Source organism: Nyctereutes procyonoides, unplaced genomic scaffold (assembly GCF_905146905.1).
Source record: "Nyctereutes procyonoides isolate TBG_1078 unplaced genomic scaffold, NYPRO_anot_genome, whole genome shotgun sequence".
NCBI lineage: Eukaryota > Metazoa > Chordata > Mammalia > Carnivora > Canidae > Nyctereutes > Nyctereutes procyonoides.
This window is the reverse complement of record NW_026575136.1, coordinates 14,008,166-14,026,417: the sequence shown is the minus strand read 5'-3', so window position 1 is coordinate 14,026,417 and position 18,252 is coordinate 14,008,166. Positions and strand designations below refer to the sequence as shown.

The window sequence follows — 18,252 nt, the reverse complement described above, 5'->3', positions numbered from 1 at the left end:
GGGTCCCCGCGTTACCGGTCGAGGCCAGGTCGCGCGGGGCAGCCCGAGGCCGCGCGGCGGCGGGAGCGGAGCGGAGCGGAGCTTCTGGGCGCCGACCGAGCCGGAGCCGCTGGCGAGGTCCCGGCCCAGCAGCGCCCGCGCCCGCGCTCGCGCCGGCGCCGGGCTCGCGGCCGAGCTGCTTCCAGAGGCAAAGCGCCCGAGCAACCACGACGGACGCCGGCTCGGTCTTCAGAGTTTCGGCTCAGATTCGAGCGCGTCTCTTTAAGAACGGTCCAAAGCCCGGTCTCGGGCGGCGACGCGGGGGCGGCGGCCCCTCCCCCTCGCCCGCCCGCCCGCCCGCCCCGCGGCCCCCCGACACGATCTCCGCGACCCCCACTCCGAGTGTGGAGCGAAGTAAGCTCTTCTCGAGGTCACCGGGCCTCCCTCCGCCCGGCCTCCGCCCGCACACACGCCGCGGCCCCGTCTGAGGCGTCCGAGCGCCGCGGCCGCAGGAGCCTCTCCCAGCAGCACCGGCCCCGCCCAGCCCCGCCCACTCCCGGGGGTCCCACGGGCACCTCCGCGCCGGCCGCCGCCGCCATCTTAATCTCATCTCCCCGCGGGTCACAAAATAGTACTTTTGTCGGCCCCCCCCCCCCCGCCCCGACTTCTAGAAAACGTAAAAACAAACAGGCGGCCGGCGGTAGTTTCTCGACCTGTCCCTAACAACTTACTAAGTCCAGACCGGCATATTTCAGTCTCTATACTCAAAATTCTTTAGTCTCATCTTGAATTAGACGCCCACTCTACAAAACTAACAATGTCCTTAGACACCTGCTAATTACTCAATTAAGGATCAAAATAGCTACTACAGTTTTCCGCGACGTTATTTTGAAGACGAACTTCCTAGTTTACACGCAATGTATTTATTTAAGAAATAATATTGCCTATTGTTGGGAGTTATTTACTGCCGGGGGTGGGGGTGGGAGAGCAGTATATGTATATTTTACTTTTTAAAAAAATTTTATTTTTAAGCAATGTGTACACCCAATGTGGGGCTCGAGCGCACAATTCCAAAATCAAGAGTCACATACTCTACCAGTGACTGAGCCAGACACATGACCTGTAAATAATGTAGGTTTTAAATTATTACTCAGGGTATTTACAAATATCAACTCTGGTACTGTCATATATACGACAATTGTCAGCTATTTTCAAAATATACACGACTGTCCTTGTACTAAAAAGCTACATACTTTTTTATATTCCATGTGCTATCAATTTAAAATACCACTTTTGATCCTATACTCTCAGGTATAGGGAGAAATTCTCTTTTCTTCTAATGGTATACACTTCAGGAGAATAAGCACTTACAGCTTGGCACTTCATGTATGGTTTTTTCTTTGGCTTGGTATACAAAGAAAAAATGGTTAAGATCATGTTATAAAATTTAACATTGTATTCCAAGAAATGGGTGAGCACTCAGTTAAGACTACCACTCTATTAAGTAGCTATACATCTTCAAATCCCAATGACTTCAGATTTTAATAGGTAGACAATATACAGAGCCTGGCATGTAATAAACATATCATCACAAACTAAGGCCCAGATTTGTTTTATAGATCAAGCAGTCAACACATTTTCATGTATCAATTCAAAACACCCCTTACTTAACTTCTGGCTGTATTAAGTGCTCTGGATGAGTCCAATTCATATGAAGAGTATTTAACACATAAAGGAAACAGAAGGCTAAGGAAAACTCATTTTTAGAGAGCCAAATTATTCAACATCTTTCAGACCCCATTTTAAGATAAAATAGAAATTCTCAACAATTAACAGCAAAGTAAACAGAGATCTTTACCAAAATGACAAGTCACATCTGTCAGCTATGACTTACTTTGTTTGGTACTGCTAACTTCACTGCCAAGTTAATCTTAGATAGGAGTAGTCTATTTACAATGGTTATTAGTAAAATAGTGAAGCTCCTTAACTTAGAAGGCAAGATTTATTTACAGACTAGATATATTTCTAATACCTGAAAATTTAGTTTTATGCTAAAAAAGAGAACATAATCCACACACACTACTGTTGGGAAAAGGTTCACATGGCCTCTTATTTAGTAAGGTTCTTTACAACATGAAATACATAACTGTCTGCCTATTTAAAAATACAAATCTTCCTCCCCAAAGCACAAATTTCCTGTATCTAAAAAAAGCTCCAAATGAGGCAAAATTCTACACTTGACTCCTGAAAAACCTTTGACCTTTACTTTGAAGCCTTCAAGACCAGTCTGCATCCCCGATCATAACTTTGAAAAAGCTATCTAAAAAAATACTAAATTCTATCTTTTGTGGCAACAATTTCTGGGGCTTACACCTGCTTGTGTTATCACCTCATCCGCAGCCCGAAGCCCCACAGGCCACTACCACAAATGCAGGCCACAGATATCAGCATTTGCGTGATCATGCGGGAGCTTTTAGAGATGAACTATCAGGACGCATCCCAGACCTGCTGAAATCAGAATCTGCATTTTCATACATACATAGTTTGAGAAGCACTGTGTTAAGAGTCAAAACTTCACTCTAATGCTTGGATACAATGCTGAAGACCTTTCTGATGGCTTAGGGATAAAATGGATTGGGCTAATGAGCAAACCGGTCCCTCCTCTCCAAAATTTCAGCCTAGTATTATCAACTATTTTATGGCCTTCTAGCCTAGCTGCAAATTATCTCCCTGAAAATCAATAATGAAGAATATGAGATGGAAACCAGGCCCTTCTTACTAGATTATATAGTCAAGATGGAAAGAATGGCATTAAGGGAAAATGTGAACCTTTTAAACTTTATTTTCTGTTAAATTCCAATAAAGGTTTTCTAAAGAGCAGTTACTTTTAATTACTGTTATTCCTTGATCTTAAAAAAAAACAAACAAAAAAACTCACCTCTTTCATTTTCCCCTCATTTTGTTTCTTGCCCTGCCACTTTTATTTTAGGCAAAATATAATCCAAGTTCCTTGGCATTTTTATGATTCTTAAATATATTACAGAATCCCTGACTACTTTCAAAGCTGTAAAGAATCCATGAGCAATGCCAGGAACTACCATGCTTTTTATGTTCAGATTTAAATCTTATTTTTGACTATATCATCCAATAATATTGTCACAGTATCAGATTCATTCTACACTATATGGAAGTTTGGCAAAAACTCCATAGCATTCAATAATGGCTTTCAAACTTGTAAAAGTTAGCATCTTTGATAATGGGCTCAGTTCAAAACTGAGAATTTAAATCCACTATATGAAGTCCATTTGGAATGAGAAATTATACTGTGCTTCTGCAACCAGATTCTTTCTATAAATGCATAAAATAAGAAATCACATTTGAGTGTTATTAATATTTGCCATTTGCTTTATTAACCTTTAGAAAATAGCCAAAAATTGATTTAATTTTAATAGTTAATGTACTGAAATGGATCAAGGAATAATAATATTTTTTGCTATTCAGAAATCATTCAGGAAAAAATTTGGAGAAAAATGTAAGGCAAGAATATTAAAAATAAGGTGCCTCAAACACACAACTATCTCAAAAATGAAGATTTAGCAAACTGCTTTCTGCCTTCAAATAACATTTTTAAACATATCCTTGGTTCAATCACATCATGTGAAAATTAATGCTTGTGCTTGTATCAAATTCACTGATTTAAGTAAATGCTAATCAATTACTTTAGTCACATTTTCTCCTATATGATTCACATTCTCAAGAACTTCATCTCACCAGCCAGTTCACACAAACTGTAAGATACAGTCATGAAATAAATGCCAATTTTGACTCTTCAAACAAACATATACACACTCCTTACTCACAACTGTTAACTAAAAATTTATGTGCCTCTTTACTATAAAATTTAATTTGGGAAATGAGAGACAATATAAACCACAATTACAACTGTTTAAGTTTCTATTTTTGGTTATTTCTTTAAGCTACAATCCTCAGTTTTATGGTTCCAGAATTTCTTTTGAAACCAACGTTTGTATAGGACTATGAAACTTACACTCCCAAAATATTTGTGAGGATGATGGATTTATAATTATGAAAAAGACATCAACTTTCCTGGCTGGCAGGTGGTCCCCTTCTGAATACAGGAACTAATAACTAAACACAAGAATTAAACTTCTTGTAACTTGAAGAATGTGTGCCTTTTTAAGCTGGTTAGTTCTGAATAAAGTATGAAACTGTAAAGATTACTCACTCATTCTAATCAGAGAACAAATGAAATATCCTCACTGCAAAGAGATGAAACAAATACAGGAATTCAGGGACTAATTAATACTAGTTGGTAAAATTTACAAATGTTTTAAGCATATACACCCTATTTCTTTAAAGTAGGCAAAACATACATATTTCAAAAACAGTTTCAAATTTCTTTCAAGTTTGCTTTAGGTGTAGGTGGAAAAGAACAGATTAATTCTAGACTTAATAGTTATAGTTCAATTTGTAACAAAAATAGTCAAACTCTGAAATGTAATGAAGCTTTCCAGTGGCTGATACCCTCCTCCTTCCGAACAACAACAACAACAAAAAGTATGGGTATGAATAGTGAAGTTCTCATGTAACACTTTCTCGTTTCTATAACTTTAACTCCTGGTTACTTTAGAAAATAAACTCATGTTTTTACTAAGACTACTAAGTACAAAACTATTTCATTTGTAGATACAGAATCCTACAAACATCTGCAGCAAGCCCACAAAGCACTTCTACTGTCCATACTGATATCTCAGTATCTAATATATACAAAATAGATCTCTATTAAACAAAGGTATTCACATGTAGCTGCAGAAAACTTCATGCCATTAACAAAGGCTGAAATTTATAAATTAAAAACATTATAATCTATATACATAATGTACAAATAGTCGTGCATTTTAAAAAGTCGTGCATGTCTCATACGACTAAATTTTCACAAGCAAATGCTGCTGCACAAATATTTGCTAATGCAAATGAATGGAATATTATTAAGTTCTGCTTTAATATTTTAACCCCAAAAGTTGCAACTTATGGTATTTTTCCTCAAAGCTGTCCAAAGTTGACATCTGTGAAAACACATCTCACTTTTTTTGCATCTCACCTGAGGTGTTCTACTGAGAACAAATTTTTTAAACCTCAGGCACAACAAATATAAATAAAAAAAACAAACAAGCAAGTATAAACACCTTCATCAGTTCAGCAAAAACTTCTAAATGTTCAACTTTGCTTACTTAAAATAAGGTATTTTTCATTTTTCATGAATGTTTCATCAGAGTACGTATGAGTTTAAAATGTGTGAAATAAAATGCTTTTGTTTCTGGTTTTTGCTTCACTATTTCAGTAGGATATTTAAATTTTTGGAAAAACTGCATAGTAGCCAAGAAAATGTTGCATGAACAAAAATCTTACATAATGAACTTACAAAATTGAACTTACATAATAAATCACAGCCCTTCAGGGTTTGAAATGTTACCAACTTTTCAAACATTCAGTCTGAAATTGTGCTATATTTCAGAACTTATTTTACGATCAACAAATCCAGTGATGTGAGGGGGGGAAAAAACTTCAATTTTCTCTTAAAATACTAAATGGAATTTTCATGAGTTGGTGACCTCCAACGTGACTGCAAATTTTTTATTATAGAGTTCGCCATGCTACCAAGTTTCTCATGCATTTCAAACAGCTGGCTTCCTGAATAATTATGGAGATCTTCTGAATCTAGCTGAAGAGCAAGTGCACTAATCTGCGCCAGAAGATTTTTAGGTAATGGAGTTTCTAAAGCAACAGGATCAATTAAATCTAAAAAGGAAAAAAAAAAAAAAAGCACAATGAAGTCTACCAGATAAACTCAGGTTGTATATACCTCCTTTTAAGTTAATAAAAAGCTTAAGTGCCCAGAATTTAGGTTGAGACTGCAGGCTAAGGTATCACTGTTCCTCAAGGGAACAAAACAACAGAAAAATCTACACTATAACTTACTCAGTGCCATTAAAGAAATGGTCAGGCTACTTCATTTTTATTAACAGCATAACTGGAACACTGTTTAGTTTATATCCTTGAGACCTTGATGGAGCAGCAGCTGACAATTAGAGAAAAACAACTAGACATACTTGGAAGTCAAATTAGTTACTTTTTCCTGCACTTGGCCACTAACACACACACACACACACACACACACACACACACACACAAGACCTGTCAAATTAACAGAGTATGGTCAAATTAAAACGAGAAGCGCATAACAAAGTATTTCTTCAAAGTCAGCTGATCCTGTAAATAAAACTATCCTGCTTTGCTAAAACATACCTGAGGCAAGTCTTTCTTCATCAGAAGGGACAGATTTAGTTTGTATTCCATTTACTGTTTTTTCAGTAATATCAAAAACTGGAATCTCCTCTAGTCCACGAGACTTTACCTTGATTATACATAGGCCAATAAAACAAAAACAAAACCAACAAATTGAAAAGTTGCTTTTAAAAAGACGAACAAAACTAACACTGGAAAAGAATCTGACATACTATGCTTCCTAGTCCAAAACATGACTATTAGCTCAGCTAATCCTGCCAAGAAACTAAGTTCTATTAACGACACACAAAATGGGATTATAAAGCACTTTCCCACCAAAGAGCTGGTTATGACTTCGTAGTATTTTCTAGTGGACTTCTCAAGAAATAGCTATGGTAGTCAACAAAATTACACTGTATTTCCCAAGTTTAGGAGGTAAGAAAATACAAGGCAGAGAGTGCCAAGCTTAAAAAACATATGGACTTCTTTAAAAAAGAATGCAACTTTGAAAGGTGTTCCCAGGATTACTGATTAGTGACTGAGAAAATTCAGAAAATCAGCTTCAGGTTAGAGTTAACATACTGATGGGTACATCAATTCGACTCCTATGTAGATACTTAGGAGAAAAGAAAAACACGTCTACACAAAAACTTGTTTAGGAGTGTACATAAGACCAAAAGTAAAAACAACCCAAATGTTAAGCAACTGATGGATGACCTAGATGTTGTATATTCACACAAGGAATATTATTCAGCCATAAAGAGGAATGAAATACTGATATATGTGACCTTGAAAACATTATGCTCAAAGAAGCCCGTCACAAAGACCAAGCTTATATGATCCCACTTTTAAGAAATGTCCACAGCAGGCAGAGGCTAAAAATTACTAATGTAGTCTTTGAATTACTTCAAAGAGTTTTAAAGATCACAAATAAATCTTTAAATCAGAGACTTCAAAAAAAAAAAAAAACAACAACAACAAAACAGCACAAGTCTTCAGTCGTTAGCAAACTCCACTCTTAGAAATTCTAATATAAACACTGGTTCTCAAGCTTAACGTACTGTTTCCACTTATTCATAATTCTGCATAATTTCAATGGACACATAAAGGGTCTCTGCAAAGGTTCTCAAAGGTCTGAATCCTTCTGAAGTGATATAGAGTTTTCCACATATATTCTTATGAGGAGTTGGGAAGTAGAGAATCTTGACTTTCATCAGAATCTTGAAAAATGTCTATGACCCAAAATATTTATGTGCAAAAAGTTAAGAACAAGAAAAATTAGAGTTGTGTTGGACATCAAAACTGAAATACTGTTAACTACAAATTTGCAAGATTCTCATTACAATGTTTAGATTTGAACATCCAGGTTTTAGGAATAGTATCCATGGAATCAATCACCAATTTGGTGGAAATGAGTGAGACAAGGAAGTAGGAGGAGAAATTTTGAATAAAGAAATACATTACATAAAACTGTACAAAAATCAAGAAGCCAACTTCTCTGTGGAATTATAAAGTGATCTTTTAAAGTTATTCTTGACTGTGGGGGAAGGGAAGAAAAGGTGGCATAAAATGAGTTTTTAAGCAAGACTATCTACTGAGATACCATTTATTTACATTTGGTTTAGAACATCTAAGTTTACCTGCTGCTCGTGATAGACTCTAAGAGCCTTTCTTACATTGGACACTTTTGGAGAACGGATAGGAAGAGTTTTTATTTCAGACGCTGTAAGAGTACTCAAATCACCAATCGTTTTTATGTTCTTAGCTCTAATGAGCTGTCCTAGTCCTCTTGCCCTGAAGAGGTTAAGAGAAAAAGGAAAAACATCATCATATCCTTTTACAATCTGAATTTGATGTGTTTGCCTGGCTTAAGCAATAGCGTTGGAAAGAGACTAAGCCCAGTATGTGTCTCAGACTTCACTTGTATTATGACTTACTGGCTGTATGACTTTGGTGGATTAACCTTTCTGAACTTCAACTTGTAAGAGTGGAAAAAATAATCAGACTCCTTATGGGATGAGCACTGGGTGTTATTCTGTATGTTGGCAAATTGAACACCAATAAAAAATAAATTTATTATTTAAAAAAAAGGATTAAATAAGAGAACACATGCAAAGAGCTCAGCACAGCACCTGGCAAAAATTAAGCACACAATTATCTTAGCCATTACTGTATTATTATAAGACACTTTTCTTCCCAAATGAATTATTTCTAAAATAAAATGTGTGAAAGTGCATAGGAATCAATTCTAAATACAAGAAGCCCAATCATTTAAATATTCCTCTTAAACAAGTGGCATCGTTAAGTATAAGCCAGCATAAACAACTACTTACCACATGTTTGATGTAATCTGAGGTAAAATGATATCAACTGGAGCCACGCAGTTCACCAAAGCTGGGTAAATACTTTCTGTTGGACATGGCATAGACTCTTTAACCATTTCTGTAATCTTAGAATAAATTTCAAATCGTTAAATAGAGGTCACCTGACTGAACATGAAAATATAAAGTTGAAAACTAAATCACTTCTTACTAAACACTTCTTTGAGCTCTTAAATTTAGGGCTACGTGATCCTGGGGACAGAAATCCTTTGGTTGAAGTGGCATTATGCTAGACAGAAGAAAGGAGAGAAAAAAAACTCACTCAGAACCCTAGAAAACTGTAATTTTACAAACTTTATTTTCATTACTTAGATTGCACTAATTTCCTAAAATTTTGAGAAAATGTAGCAAACTACTAACCTAATCAATTGCTTTTGGGATTATCGCTGCCTCTTTCCACCTCTTCATATTTGTTTACCATGTTGCAGACAAAACAATGTATCCACACCAAAGAAGTTTATTAATTTTAAGACAAATTGTACTATGCAATTCTGTACCTGCATATTAAAGCCTGCAGCTTACCTTAAAATGTGCAGTAGGTGAAGTTTTAACACTTTTCACTATGGGAGAACTATTTGAAGAATGGGACCTAACATTACAGCATCGTCTATCAATGTCATCTGCCAATCCTGCTTGGTATATAGGATCCGCAAAGGAGACACGGCGAACCTGAAAACACGGGTCATGTTTTTAACAAATTAAAGTTAAAAAAAATCACATCATAAATTCTCATTATAAGGTCCCCCCGAAATAGCATGTAGGATTAGAAGCCAAGTGCACACAGCTGCATTTCCTAATGGCTCTCACAGATACTACTTAATACCACTGGTCATTCCAATTATCCACGTACTAAATGGTCTATACATAAAATACCAAAAAAGACAGTGGTAGAAAATGAAACTGCATATAGCAGTTGAAATTGTATCATCAAATTCTACTTACCTTGTAGGCTTACTACAGTGACTTAAAAATACAAGGAAAAGAAGTAGAAATAGTACTAACTGGTCTCTGGTGTATCACGCTAGCCTGTATACCCTTTAGAGGGTACCAGAGTCACAGCAATTTTTCATTTTGGCCTCTTCTAAACTCTTATGATCTGTTCATTCATTCAGCTATTTGATATAAATATGCAATAAATAATTATGCAATAAGGCATAACCACTAACCACGTATATAAATGTCTCCTGGTCTTGATTCCCAAGAATGGACAGATTTATACTTTCCTGCTATGGAAAACTAAAATGTCTTGCTGTTGCCTAAATAAAAATTAAATATGAGGTACACTATCAAACAAAACATGACTAGTTAACTTGTATTAAAAATCTAAAACATACTGAAGAGGGCACGTCTGAGTGACTCAGTTGATTAAGTGTCTGCTTTCAGCTCGGGTCATGATCTCAGGGTCCTGGAGACAGACTCCCGCATCAGGTTCCTTGCTCAGTGGAGGCCTGCTTCTCCCTCTCTCTCTGTTCTCTCATTCTCTCAAATAAATAAAACCTTAATAAATAAATAAAATATACTGAAGACCTCAACCTCTATACATTCTATCTTCAGGCTTTATAAAAACTTCTATATTAAATACACACACACACACTATAACCCACACACCAAGAGCCTCAATATAAAAGCAAAGCAAAATAAAGCCAAAAAACTGAGTTCTCAGTGTAAGATTTTTTCATACATCTTGAGGAACTCTTCACAATGGTGCTTGTTAAAGGCAAAAGTCTCTCTTCTATCACGCATGTCTGTATACACAAACACATGTCTACAGTAAATGGCAGGTTCAATTTCAAACTTAAAGAATGTTCACATCATACCTTTTCAGAACATATCCTTTACTAAGGAGATGACAAGCTGAGCTCTGTAAGCATATGTAACTGACTTTTTAAATTTATTCATTCAACAAATGATGTGCAAGATAGAGGTTCAGGAGCTGGAGCTAAAGCAGGTACACAGAGGAAATCCATGTTTACAAACTAAAGGAGTCAGTTTAGTAAAGATGGAGAAATAAAATTATGAATCAAATCACATCCAGAAACTGATAAAAGCACAGCCTGAGACTTTCCTCATTAGCTAAGGTCTGGAAATAAAGAGTTTATAGAAACACTTCAAAGTGACAGACTGCGTAATGTCCTAGCACACAGTGACTGCCAACTAAAGCTTATCAGTTTCTAAATGTTTCCTCACATTATGAGCGAGCAAACAAAAACAAAAAACAAAAACTAGGAGAACCTCATTAACGTATGTGGTTAAAGATCTTTAGTGTCCTGAAGTAAAGGACTTCAAGCCCCTTTATCAACCCTTCTTCGTCTGCGTGCTCTCTTCCCTAGTCACTGTGGCTGTTACTCAAAATGTGTGGTCCCATCAGTCTAAAGTCTGTCATTCACCAGGTGTCACTGTACGGCCAAAACACTCAATTAAACATGGGCTAGTTAATATGCAGCCTCGATTCCCCTACCTTGTGAACAGGTGACGATATCTCATCTTCCTGAGGCCTTTTTAGTCCTCTCTTTAAAATGCTGGTGGATGGAGAAGCCAAAGGAGACCAGACACAGCGTGTCTGCATGCCACTAGGACTGCCATTTGCTGATATAAATAAAGGATCAAGTTCCCTTAATTTCTGAGGAGATGCATTATTGTCTTCTGTTACTAGTTCAGAGATGGCTGTTTCAGATGTCCAAGACTGGGAGGTTTCCTCCACTTTCTCTGAAGTATGGTGAACTTCCTGTAAAACTTCATCATTTCCCCCAACCATTCGATTGTTCTCTAATATTGTTTCTTCAGACTTACTAAATTCAGTATTTGTTTCAGTTTTGTTAGAGTCAACAACCTTCCCTTTTTCAGTGCTTATCTCCAGTGTGTTGGGAACAAAATTGCTGATTTCGGTAGCTGATATCTTTGTTTCGGCTTCTACAGGAATAGTAGAGATTTTGGTCGAGTCCCTGTCCTCTGTTTCCCTAACTTGATCCGTTTCACTGCTCACCTCACCAATCACGGTCTCTTCACAATTTTCGGTTTCAGCATTCACTTCTTCAGATGAGCCTGGACCAGATTCGTCACTTCCTTCATCTAATTCCCCAACGGCTGTTTGTTTAGGTATCTCCACCTGAGCATTCACTTCTATGGGTGTGGCATTATCAGAATGACCAATATCAGATTTAAATTCTTCAGCCTCCAGTTTTTCAGCTGTCTCAGCTTCAGATTCATCACTTCTTTCACTCTTTATCTCCATTACCTCTTCTTCGAGAACATCAGTTTCAGTACTCTTTTGTTCAGAAAAGCTAGCTTCAGATTTATCACTTTCGATATCCAATTCAATAGCTTCTTCTTCTTCTGGATCAAATTCTGCTTTAATTTTACATGCATTTGTTTCAACACTGACAATGTTCTCTATACTTACTTCCTTTTCCAAGACAGACTCTGGCTTTTCTTCGTTGGTGTCCAAGGCAGAACAATGTTCCAGTGAATTATCTTTGGAATCACTTAAACATGGGCTAACAGTTTTACATTTCTTATTGGCTGGCTCTTGGCTTTCAAGAGATGTTGCTTCTTCAGAATCCGTATCACAAGTTTCTTCAACACTTACAACTTCGGAAGGAAGAGGGTTTTGAGTAGGATTTTCTTTCAACTCAGTTTCAGATATAATTAATGAATCATTAATAGCATCATTCTCCTCCTTGAGATCCAAATGAAAATTCACACTATGATGTTCATCATCTAAAAGTTTTACCTCAGAGCACAGATTAGAAGTTTCTGATACCGTTACAGGTGTCTGCGTATCTGTCTTTTTGGTTTCACTGACCTTTACATCATAATCTTCTGTACTCTTTAGCCCAATGAATGACTTTTCCTGAGGCTGTGATTTTTCTCCACAGCAATCACAACCTTTAGATCTCCTTACCCTCTTACTTCTCTTATGCTGGCATTCGAGTGTTTGTAAACTTTTTTCAGAAAGCAAAGAAACCTCTGATGTCCCTGTTTTTGAGGATTCTCCCACAGTGTTATTTTCTACAGAATCCCGTTTTTGTAATCTCTTGCTGGCATTTCTAGTCCTTAGATTTGATTCTGGCACAGAAGGGTTTGAAAAGGAATATTCTGCACAATTGGTGGTTTTACTTTTTCCCTCATAAGTATTTGATACATCATCAGAAACCTGCGATAAATCTGAAGACGCCGTAGAATCTTCAAGAGTTACATTATTCTCCTCTTTCTGTTCAGAAATCTGAGATTTTAGGTCTCTCTCTACTTCAGAATTTGCTTTGGGATCAAGTGTCTGGTGTTGGATATTTATACATTCCTGTTTTATCACTTTCTCCTCTGGATCTTCAATGTCAACACTATCGTTGCTTTTGTTTTTCCATTTGCCAGATCTCTTCTTTTTAGAACCTTCTTCTTTTGCCTCAGAACTATCAGATTCTGAGTTCTCAATGCTGGAAAGTAAACCTTGGGATGCTCTTCTTGTTTGATACCGTGTTCGTCCACTTACTGGTTTTTCAGAGGGCTTATCTGCAATGTCCTGGGCACCATCTCCCTCAGATTTAATATTCTCAAGGTCTAGCTTTCTTTTACTTTCATCAATAGTGCTGGTTTCCCCAAAAGTCTTCTCATGTAAATTATTTCCTTTCTCAATTATATTATCCTGCACACTTTGTTCAAAAATCATTTTTGGCTTAGGTAACGCATCATCTTTTACATGCAATGGACTTTTCTGAAGGGTCTTTTCTTCTTCCTTACATCTTTCTTTTTTTTGAGGATTATTTTCCTTTTCTTGGCTGTCAGTGGTAGGCTCTATTTCTGAACGTCGCCTTGAGGATCGTCTAAGCGTTTTTTGATTTGGAGTGATCTGAACAGGACTATCCTCATCTACGATTTGGTCTGCTGGTATTACAGCTGGGGGTGTATTTTCTTTGGATTCCAAACTGATTCCTGTTCTCTCTTCTACAGTATTGTTTTCTAGTAATACTGTATTTTCTATTGTTGGTTTAAGCATTGCATCCTCATTCTCCACTGCAGATTCAGAAAGGTGAGCCAGATTATCTAACACACATTCTGTTTGATTAAGCAAACCAGGTGGGTTATTTTCTAAGACTACTGTGCCATCAATAGATTCCTGAATATTTTTCTCCTGATCAGATCTCGTTAAGAGCTTAGACCTTTTATTCCCTGTTTGTTCAGCTTTATTCGACCTTTTGCTTGATTTCTTAATCCCATGCACTATTTTTTCAGAATCAGATTTTACAAAAGCCATTTCTCTTTTTTTTGCTTTTGGTGGAATATCTCTTTTATTCATGACTTCCTGGTTATTTTTCACTGTAACAGTTGAGGACATATTACTTAAGGGGGACGGACTAAAAGGTCTATTTTCTGAACCATCAAACTTCTCCAAAGTAATAAAGGTTTGCCTCCGACTTGTAGGCTGTGGGGGAGTTCCAGAAATGACGGCATTAGAAAATGAACTACTGTTGACACCAGAAGTATTTTCTGCACTAGATGCACATTTGGTGGTTTTCTTTGATGAAATTAAATCTTTCTTTCTGGCATCATTATTACTGCTCAGTATTTTTGGATTTGTGTCTTCATTAGAAACACACTCATTCGAAAGGGAAGCCTTTCCAAGATGTTCATCCATACCACAGTTTTCTGTGACATCTTGAGGAAAGACAATGTCACTCTCCATTTGTCCGTCCTGCACAGAAACATACACATGTATATAGATAAATGAAAAACAAGTGTGACTTTCTAGGAGAAATCTTAGTATGAAACCTCATTCATTCAAAAGGTAATCACTGACTTTCAGTATTCTGCAAATATTCCAAAGTTGGTGATAGATGCCCATTAGTTTCTATAAAGCCTACTATATTTACATACATACAGATACACATCCACATCCTCACACAGACACACATCTACAAACACAATGACTACAATTCAACCAAAGTCTATTAGTTAGAGTTGAGGGATTATGCAATGTATTTTCAAATTAATACAAGAGACTTCATAAAAGGATAATTATTCTAAAAACCCCAAAATAGGAAATACCAAATATACCTTAAATACCACCTTAGAATCTTCCTTTGATTTTTCAGTTAAAGTAGGAATTTCCCTGAAACAAACATGTATAAATTAAAATACTGTTTATAATTAAAATTAGAAAACCAGTTACTTCAACAACTTCCATACTTACATGGACTCTTCCTGAGTATACTGAGAAAAAGTGTCTTGTGAAACATCCAGATTATTATACATGGCAGGAATATCATACCTGAAAAAGATCTTATGTAAATAACTTCAAAATGTGGTATTCCTACAATTAGAAATTAAACTTAAAATTGTATATCGAGTTATTTTTTAAGAACAATGTAATATTAAGACTTAGAAGTTTACTTTCCATTAACCATCTTCTCTCTCTCTCCAACACTACCTCCATTAATGATTCAGCTCTAAATGCGTAAATATTTGGTCTGTTACTAAGTAACAACCGTATACATTATGAAATGCAGCCTGTATGGCATAGCTTTTTGACATTAAAATATACCATTATTATACCAAGTATACTTGGTTCTAAACACAAAGTTGTAGTTAACTGCATGAAATCTAAGTGTGAATATAGAATACCAATTCAATATAAAAGACTACAAAACCTCTTTGTTTTGAGTACTTCTTTCTGATGTTCAGTTAGTATTCTTTCCTTTGATTCTTTTCCTTCTGGCGGTATAAACACAAAGTCAGTAGACTTTTCTTCTTCCAAAGGCATTTCACTCTTTGTTTTTGAAGAAGACGATTCTAATTTCAACTGCAAATTTATAAAAGACAAATGTATATTTGAGTTTCCAAATCATCTTCCAATATTACAAATCAATCTCTATCCTAGGCTATCTTAGTCAAGTAAAGTTCTTCAATAATGACTAGTAAGTTTAAAGTTCAAACCTACAGGATATCCTAGGTTAATAATTAGTACAGTGTCCCTTGCTTTCATTCTACTTCTAGAAAACATTCAGAAAATAAAAATTATCACTACTCTTCAAAAAGTAGACAACTTAATTATAAACAAAGCACAAATATGCTTTTCAGGCCAACATATGGAAATTAAGTAGTTTGGCAAGAAGAGAGAACATCAGCAGCTCTGAAGCTGAAGCATAAATTAATAAGTTAAATAAAGTTGCCAAAATAATACATTCCATACAGTAACACTGTGACTGTTATTTTTACAAATTTTCAGTGCACTGGTTTTCATTCTATTTTATAGTTGCTACCAGACTGTGTTGGGAGTCATTCTTTAAAAATAGTATTTTTCCTTTCATTTTGCCAAGACCACACCAGGACCACAATTTCAAGATTCTAGAATACCCTTACTGGAAGTCACAGAGGAAGAGAATTATTGTCTGAAATCAGTTAACTGTCAACTAGTAAGATTATGAGTTTTAAATGAGGCCAAAATAGATATCTCACCTAAGCATTCTTTCTATTCAATAACGGAAGTTCTACAATGTTCTCTCATATGCTACCTATGCTGTACCTACTCATACCTAGAGTTCATTCCACTTCAACGGGGCTACTGTACTTAGTGGATACTACATATTAAGCAGATGTAACTTTAATAAGAATGAATCATCTCCCAAAGTTTTTCTAGATTTCCACATTATCCTAACAGTCTTTTTAGTCTAAGCTCTATTATTCCCCTTTAACCCTTTTATTTAGCCTTTAATTGCTTTTTCTTTCAATTAAAAGTTGTATGTTCTCAAGCTACAATATATCTTAATTTTGTAAGTTCTATTAAAGTTTGGAAAAACATACTTTGACTGGTGGTTTCATGTTTTCTTTTGCATCTTTTGTTTGTGCCAAAAAAGAATCTCTTCTTCCACTTGATTTTCTTTCCATGCCACTTATCTTCATATTTAATTGTGAATATTCTGTCTGTTTTATTAAAAATGAAACAATTTTTAAAGTGCAAATGTTGTATTTCTCCTTTCATGCTTTGAATATTCCAGTATAAATTCTCATTTCAAATATCAAATTCCTTCTATTATTCAAACCTCTTAAAATCATGTCAAAGAAAAGCGCCATTGTCTAATTCATGAACAGCAAACAGGCTTGGGATCTCTAACTTATACAGTAGCTATTTTGCAACATTTTAATAAATTTTGAGTTCTGAATATTTTGAGAATTTTACAAATTCTAAAAATAAGATACAGCAAATAAATACTAAAAATGAATTAAATTAATGGACTCAAGGACCCTCTTATTACTAGGAATATATCTAAGAAAAAATCACAGCCATAAAACTTTAAACATCAAACAAAGAAATATGCATGATAGAAAATATTAACTGTCATGTCCCTTTCAGGCTTTTTCAAGACAAATTACACCAAACAAGTCTCAAGTCTAATCACCTGACAAGAAAGTTTTAGCCAAAAATTAAAACTAGAGTGCTTAGATAGCTATTAACTTTTTTCTCTTTTAGGTTCTAAACAAAGAACAGCTAGGCTCCATTTGCTGTTGAATAGGAAAAAGTTGTCTAAGAATGTCCTACCTCATGGATATGCAGTACCCATCCCTTTCCTCCTTGATCCTCAGATAGTAATTAATAAGTATTATTAGCCAAAGCAACCTTGTTCCAAATGGGTTATATGATAGCAAAGATGTGTTTTTCTGACAGAAGGAATGAGATTTGATGGAAAGAACTGAGAAAATGAAGGGTAGTTCTTGCTTAGACACAGACCAGTAACTATTATTCTTGGTTTACCTAAAGCAACACTTAACCACATATTTTAATAATTACATTTGTGAGGGAATACACACGAAATGCCACAGTTCAAAAAAGATTATTAATGAATAAGAATCAGACTATTTACATGAGATTCTATGGTGAAATTTACCCTCCTTAAATCAGAAAATTATTTTTAGTCGAAGGGCAACAAAAGCTAAAATAAACAAATGAAATTACATCATGAAATTAAAAACTGCTGCACAGTGAAGGAAATCATAAACAAAATGAAAAAGGAAATCTATTGAATGGGAAAAAAATATTCACAGATCATAAATCTGGATAAGGGGTTAATATCCAAAATATGTAAAGAACTCTCATAACTTATTATTAAAAAAACAATTAAAAAATGGGTAGAGAACTTGTATAGATGTTTTACCAAAGACATACAAATCTGGCCAACAGGCACATGAGAATATGTTCAACATCACTATCATAATCAAGGAAATGCAAATAATAATAAGAGTAACAATCATGGAAAAGGAAAGAAAAAAAAGAAAGTGCCAACAAAGATGTGGTGGAAAGGGAACCCTCATACACTGCTGGTGAGAATGTAAATTGGTGTGGCTACTATGAAACACAGTATGGAGGTACTAAAAAATTCAAAGGAGAACTACAATACAATCCAGCAATTTTATTTCTGGGTATTTGTCCAAAAAAGCCCAAAAACACCAAATTTTTCCCCAAAAAACACCAATTTGAAAAGATGTTCACCCTCATGTTCACTGCAGCATTATTTACAATAACCAAGATATGGAATCAACCTAAGTATTTCCTTAAAGATGAATGGCTAAGGAAGATATACCCACACCACCACCATGG

At 35.8% G+C, this 18,252-nt stretch overlaps 1 protein-coding gene across 3 annotated transcripts in view; it reads right to left on the bottom strand.

The window, feature by feature from the left end:
- Positions 1–980: 980 nt before the first annotated feature.
- Positions 981–18,252, bottom strand: part of LOC129495444 (telomere-associated protein RIF1-like) — a 55,595-nt gene continuing 38,323 nt past the window's right edge. For 2 of the 3 annotated variants that reach the window (XM_055302940.1, XM_055302941.1), the window contains exons 26-36: positions 16,461–16,580; positions 15,308–15,459; positions 14,851–14,928; positions 14,715–14,769; positions 11,125–14,352; positions 9,189–9,335; positions 8,818–8,895; positions 8,619–8,734; positions 7,926–8,079; positions 6,307–6,415; positions 981–5,799 (exon numbers count right to left, since the gene is read on the bottom strand). In XM_055302940.1, coding sequence (XP_055158915.1) covers positions 5,585–5,799; positions 6,307–6,415; positions 7,926–8,079; positions 8,619–8,734; positions 8,818–8,895; positions 9,189–9,335; positions 11,125–14,352; positions 14,715–14,769; positions 14,851–14,928; positions 15,308–15,459; positions 16,461–16,580 — 4,452 coding nt within the window. In that variant the 3' untranslated portion in view covers positions 981–5,584. The remainder of the gene's footprint in view (positions 5,800–6,306; positions 6,416–7,925; positions 8,080–8,618; positions 8,735–8,817; positions 8,896–9,188; positions 9,336–11,124; positions 14,353–14,714; positions 14,770–14,850; positions 14,929–15,307; positions 15,460–16,460; positions 16,581–18,252) is intronic. The other variant, XM_055302942.1, reaches the window with a different exon arrangement.